The sequence below is a fragment of the Penaeus chinensis genome, chromosome 23 (assembly GCF_019202785.1).
Source record: "Penaeus chinensis breed Huanghai No. 1 chromosome 23, ASM1920278v2, whole genome shotgun sequence".
NCBI lineage: Eukaryota > Metazoa > Arthropoda > Malacostraca > Decapoda > Penaeidae > Penaeus > Penaeus chinensis.
Window position 1 is genome coordinate 8,340,531 of NC_061841.1, and position 5,000 is coordinate 8,345,530.

General features: G+C 32.8%; 1 protein-coding gene across 3 annotated transcripts in view; it reads left to right on the plus strand.

Annotated features, from left to right (window-relative positions):
- Positions 1-5,000, plus strand: part of LOC125037448 (ionotropic receptor 25a-like) — a 46,450-nt gene that overhangs the window by 40,896 nt on the left and 554 nt on the right. For 2 of the 3 annotated variants that reach the window (XM_047630593.1, XM_047630592.1), the window contains exons 19-21: positions 524-651; positions 999-1,170; positions 4,392-5,000. The exon at positions 4,392-5,000 is cut by the window's right edge and continues 554 nt beyond it. In XM_047630593.1, coding sequence (XP_047486549.1) covers positions 524-651; positions 999-1,170; positions 4,392-4,440 — 349 coding nt within the window. In that variant the 3' untranslated portion in view covers positions 4,441-5,000. Of the gene's footprint in view, positions 1-523; positions 652-998; positions 1,171-3,074; positions 3,130-4,391 lie in introns of all 3 variants that reach the window. The other variant, XM_047630594.1, reaches the window with a different exon arrangement.

Below are 5,000 nucleotides of genomic sequence, written 5' to 3' on the forward strand. Positions count from 1 at the left end.
GATGCATTAGGTGGATAATAAGGTTTTGTCACGCACACGTTTACATACAAACGGCTGAATGCACACGTACGCACCATCGAACACAGTAGTGCGTGTAGGGATTTCCTAGATATTCCTATGAACTTTGGATAGATGATGGAGATAGTGATAATGATCATGTTAAGAGTTACGTAAAATAAACTAGTTTTCCTAAAAAAGAAAAATAAAAAAAAGTTGAAGAAAAGAGAAAAATAAAGAAAGAGAGAAAATACTAATCTAGATTCGTTTTCCCTCTCTTCCTATGCCTCCCTTTTTTTCTTTTCATCTGTTTCCTTTTATCACCCGTTCTTCCTGCTATCCGTCTGCCCTCTGTCCTCTCCCTCTCTTCATCAATTCCTCTCTCCCCTACTCCTTAAATCTCTTTACAATTACCCCTCTCCTTCCTCCATATCCCTTATCTCCCGTCTTTACTCCCACCCCCACCTCCACCACCCCTCTTTACCCTCCCCTCCCTCTTTACCGCCCCCCCCCTCCCCACCAACAGCATCCTGAAGCTCCTGAACCAGCGTAAGCTCGAGACGCTGAAAGAGAGATGGTGGAACCAAAACCCAGAGAAGAAGAAGTGTGAGAAAGACGATGATCAGAGCGACGGCATCAGCATCGAGAATATTGGTGAGGAAGAGTTTTTTTTTTTTTTTCGTGTGTATAGAGCCTCATGCGCACGTGCATATATATATATATATATATACTCAGGGGGTTAGAGAGTCAGATGCTGATGTACACTTATAATCAAAGAGACAGTTTTCACAGTCACTTATAATATACATTCTTAAATAAATAAAATCATACACACTTAAACTCAAACATACATATACATACACATGCATACGTGTTTTTCTGTATGCATGTGAGAATACATACATTTCATAAACACACAACCAAAAACAACATATACACTAATACCCACGTGTTCAAAACATGTTCATCTACCCCTCCCTCTCCACCTTCCCCTCTTGCAGGTGGTGTGTTCATCGTGATCTTCGTGGGCATTGGGCTGGCATGCGTGACCCTCGCCTTCGAATACTGGTGGTACAAACATCGCAAGGGACCCCGTGTTACCGACTCTGCGAAGGTGCTCTCGGTCAGGGAGATCGAGAAGACAGAGAAATCGAACTTCAATACGGAATATAAGTAAGATTTAAAAAATATTTTTTTTTTTATTTATTTATTTTTTTTTTGTGGGTGTTACGTGTTTTATATATTTTTTTATTTTTATAGATTTTTTAAAGATTTTTTTTTTTGTGTGTGTGTGTGTCTGTTATATACGTTATTCTATATCATTTATTTTTATCAATTTATTTATGCTTTTATTTATGTTTGTCTTGTTTCTTCAGATTTTTTTTCTTGGCTTTCACTTAATTTAATTAATCTCTATCTCACATCTTTTCGCTCTCATTTCATCTTCATTTTCTTCGTATCTTTTCCTTCTATCTCTCTCCAACTTTCTCTATTTCACCTGTTTTTTCAATTTTCTTCGTATCTTTTCCTTCTATCTCTCTCCAACTTTCTCTATTTCACCTGTTTTTTCATATCCACAGCATATCTTTTAATTCGGCATTTCACAATGACGATGATAATGATAATGATGATGATGATGATGATGATGATAATAGTAATAATAATAATAATAATAACAATAATAATATAATTATTATTTTTATCATTATCATCTATAGCATTCTTCTTCTAATTATTATTATAATTTTTATCATCACCATCATCATTGTTATAACTGTGATAATATTTTCTTAATCTTGATAGTGGTAATGACAATAGCAATGCTAATTACAAAACCACTACTGAAAATAATAGTAATAAGACATAATAACAATAATGAGTAAACTTAGAATAAAGATGACGATCAGACATCATAAAACGAAGTAAATAGCTATAGAAAAATATTAAATAAACATATCCGGCAACTCCCACCCTACTACGTCATAATTGCTAGCCAGGCATAAAGATGTATTTACTTTCAAAACAATTTCATGCTCTATTTTCTCCCCTTCCTTTCATGGCTGATTAATTTTTGTGTTCGTCACTTTCTTCGGAAATAGATTTAATAAAGCTGAATATAAAGTGTATTTGTAATTTATGTAAAATTTTTCGAGTTCATTATCATATTAAATAAAAAAGTTTTATGTATTTAGGTATAATTCATGTGTCTAATTATTTTCTCTCCTTTTTGTTAATTGTCTTAGGAATCTATATTGTTCGTTGAATACTAATTAGTATTTAGTTAAACTTTAGCAAAAAATTTAATATATATATATATATGTTGAAATAACCCACATTTGTAGACAATGGTTCTTCACCAGTAAATATAAAATGCTTCACTAATCTAAATCAATATATTTTTCATTAATGGTATTAGATTCTCACCAATAAATACTTCACCTATAAATATAAACCACTCTTTTTTTGCAGAATATGTTAAGATAGTTTTGTAGAGTCACCATAGTTATATATATATTTATGTATGTGTGTATCTCACGGTTAAAATCCTTTTTACCCTAAATCCCCCAGACTCCTAAATCTCCGCTGCCTACCTGAAATAAAATCCTGCTAAAAATCCAGATATCTCGCACTCAACTCTCATAAGGTCACATTCACTAAATCCCTTTTACTAATTCCTATTTTAATCTTCACTGGTTTCACACGAAATCTCTTGAAAAATTCTGGTCTTACTCATCTTATCCAACTGTTTCACAATCTCTATAAATAAATGAATAAATAAATAATACAAAAAATCTTAGACAACCCGTAAAAAAACATCGACATTAAATCCTTTAATAAAAAATCCTATCTGGCAACGTCATACCTTTCCCCATCTCCCATCCAAACTCATAATCCTTTTTCTCCCAAATAAACAAATAAAACGAACAAATTAAATGACACGAAAAAGAGGTAAAAATAAAAAGATAAAAGCTACATAAAAAATACGAGATAACTGAAGAGTAAACCAGTAAATCTAACATACAAATATCCTCGTGCAACACTGATATAAAATTCCCGACGACTTTTACCCCATCCAGCTCCATGCGCGGTCAGTGAAAAGGAGAAAGTCCTCTGACCTTTGACCTCGCTTCAGTAAGGAATTGGAATTGCTATGTTGACCTATGATGAACCTACTGCATGTTCCCATCTATTGCTTGTCTCACTTGCCTTGATTGTAGTTATTATTATCACTTACAATTTAGTTATCATACTACTACTAATGATACTAATAGCAATATTGACAATAATCATATCACATTCAAAGATCAATTTCACTGATAATAGTGTCAGATCACGATTTTTTATGTCAGTTGTATTGATGGTGGGTGGGTGAGGGAAGGGATCTGGAATCATAGACCATCCAACTTGAATAAAGATAAATAATAAGTAGAAATGCTATTTCATCAAGCTATTTCGCCTCATTGCTAAGGAAACATTAATATCTTTGGATCGAGTTGATCTTGCAAGAGAAAAAGAAAGTTAGAAAGAGCTTAGATGCATGATATTTAAATATTTCGTCAGGATCTTATAGTTAGGGACATTTGGAATATTTTCTAAAATATGCATGGATTTGTTTTTTTTTCGCATGACGCATGATTTTTGATTCTCATAAATCCATAAAAGTTGAAACACAAAAAAAGAAAGCAAGAAAGAAACAAAGAAAGAAAGAATATATATATATATATATATATATATATATATATATATATATATATATACTGACTACACTTGACTTATTTCACGAAAGCATGTAATGATGTATGCATGATGTATCCGATTTTGTCCAAACCGAATGGTGTCTTGACTAATGTTGATATTCTGTGTTTTTTTCTTTAAGTTTATCTCATACACTGAATGAGAACATACCGTAATCTTTACATTGTCTGTACCGGGGATATCATACTATTGATAGCTTCGGAAATTCAATTCATTCACCATTTTTGTAAACTTATGTAAACATTTGCAAGCATAATTTCACAAACTTTATTTCGACGTTAATGTATGGTTTACGGAATGTACTCCAATTAAATATTTTGACACACTGTTTTGAATAAGTTTTTTATTGCATAGAGTTACATAACATGTTTACTGTTTTACATTAAATACAAAATATTAGAGGGGATTCACTTGAATTTTATGTCGCCAAAGAACATAAAGCAAATAATTCACACCAATATATTTCCTAAGAGAGTAATAAAAGAAAAAAAAAAATATATATATACATACATACATACATACATATATGTATACATATATGTGTGTATGTATGTATGCATGTATATATCCCACCTTTCAATAATCTTTGTTTCCACTTGTCTAACCGATTAATTTCAACACCCATTCCTCCTCCACAGCGGCACAAACAACGGCTTTGACATTGCACCGGTTGGCAATCCTTGGTAGTGTTGCAACGAAGGAACCCGACCTTGCTCAGGCCTGCCATCTGGCGGCAACGCTGGGAAGCTGCAAGTGACGTCACGCGGTCGCTTAAGCAACAATTACAACGTCGGGTGTTGGGTGGTCGCAAGAAGGCAGTGGGTCTTGATACTTAGATATAAACGTATTCATCATTTGTTTTTGTTTTTCCTGTGAAATGGAAACGTTTCGTTAAAAACAAATAAGCTCTCTTTTGATTTTTTTTTTTTTTTTTTTGTGTTTCATAACTACACCCATATATAATGTCTTGTGTTGTAATCTGCATAAGAAATATATATATTTTTGTGAGAAAGGGAAGTATTGTCTTGGAGAGTAAAAACATATAAACAAAATCGAGCATAGTTCAAAATAAAGCAGAACTGACTGTACTTTACCCCCAAAAAAATATTGTTCGCATGATATCATAGTTTATCCCAATGTTTGCACTTTATATCATAACCTAAATCAAGATCGTGTTGTAGATATATCACAACCAGTTAGTTTTTAACTTAACAAGCGCAATGCCCTTAACATTATGAACCGTAGGG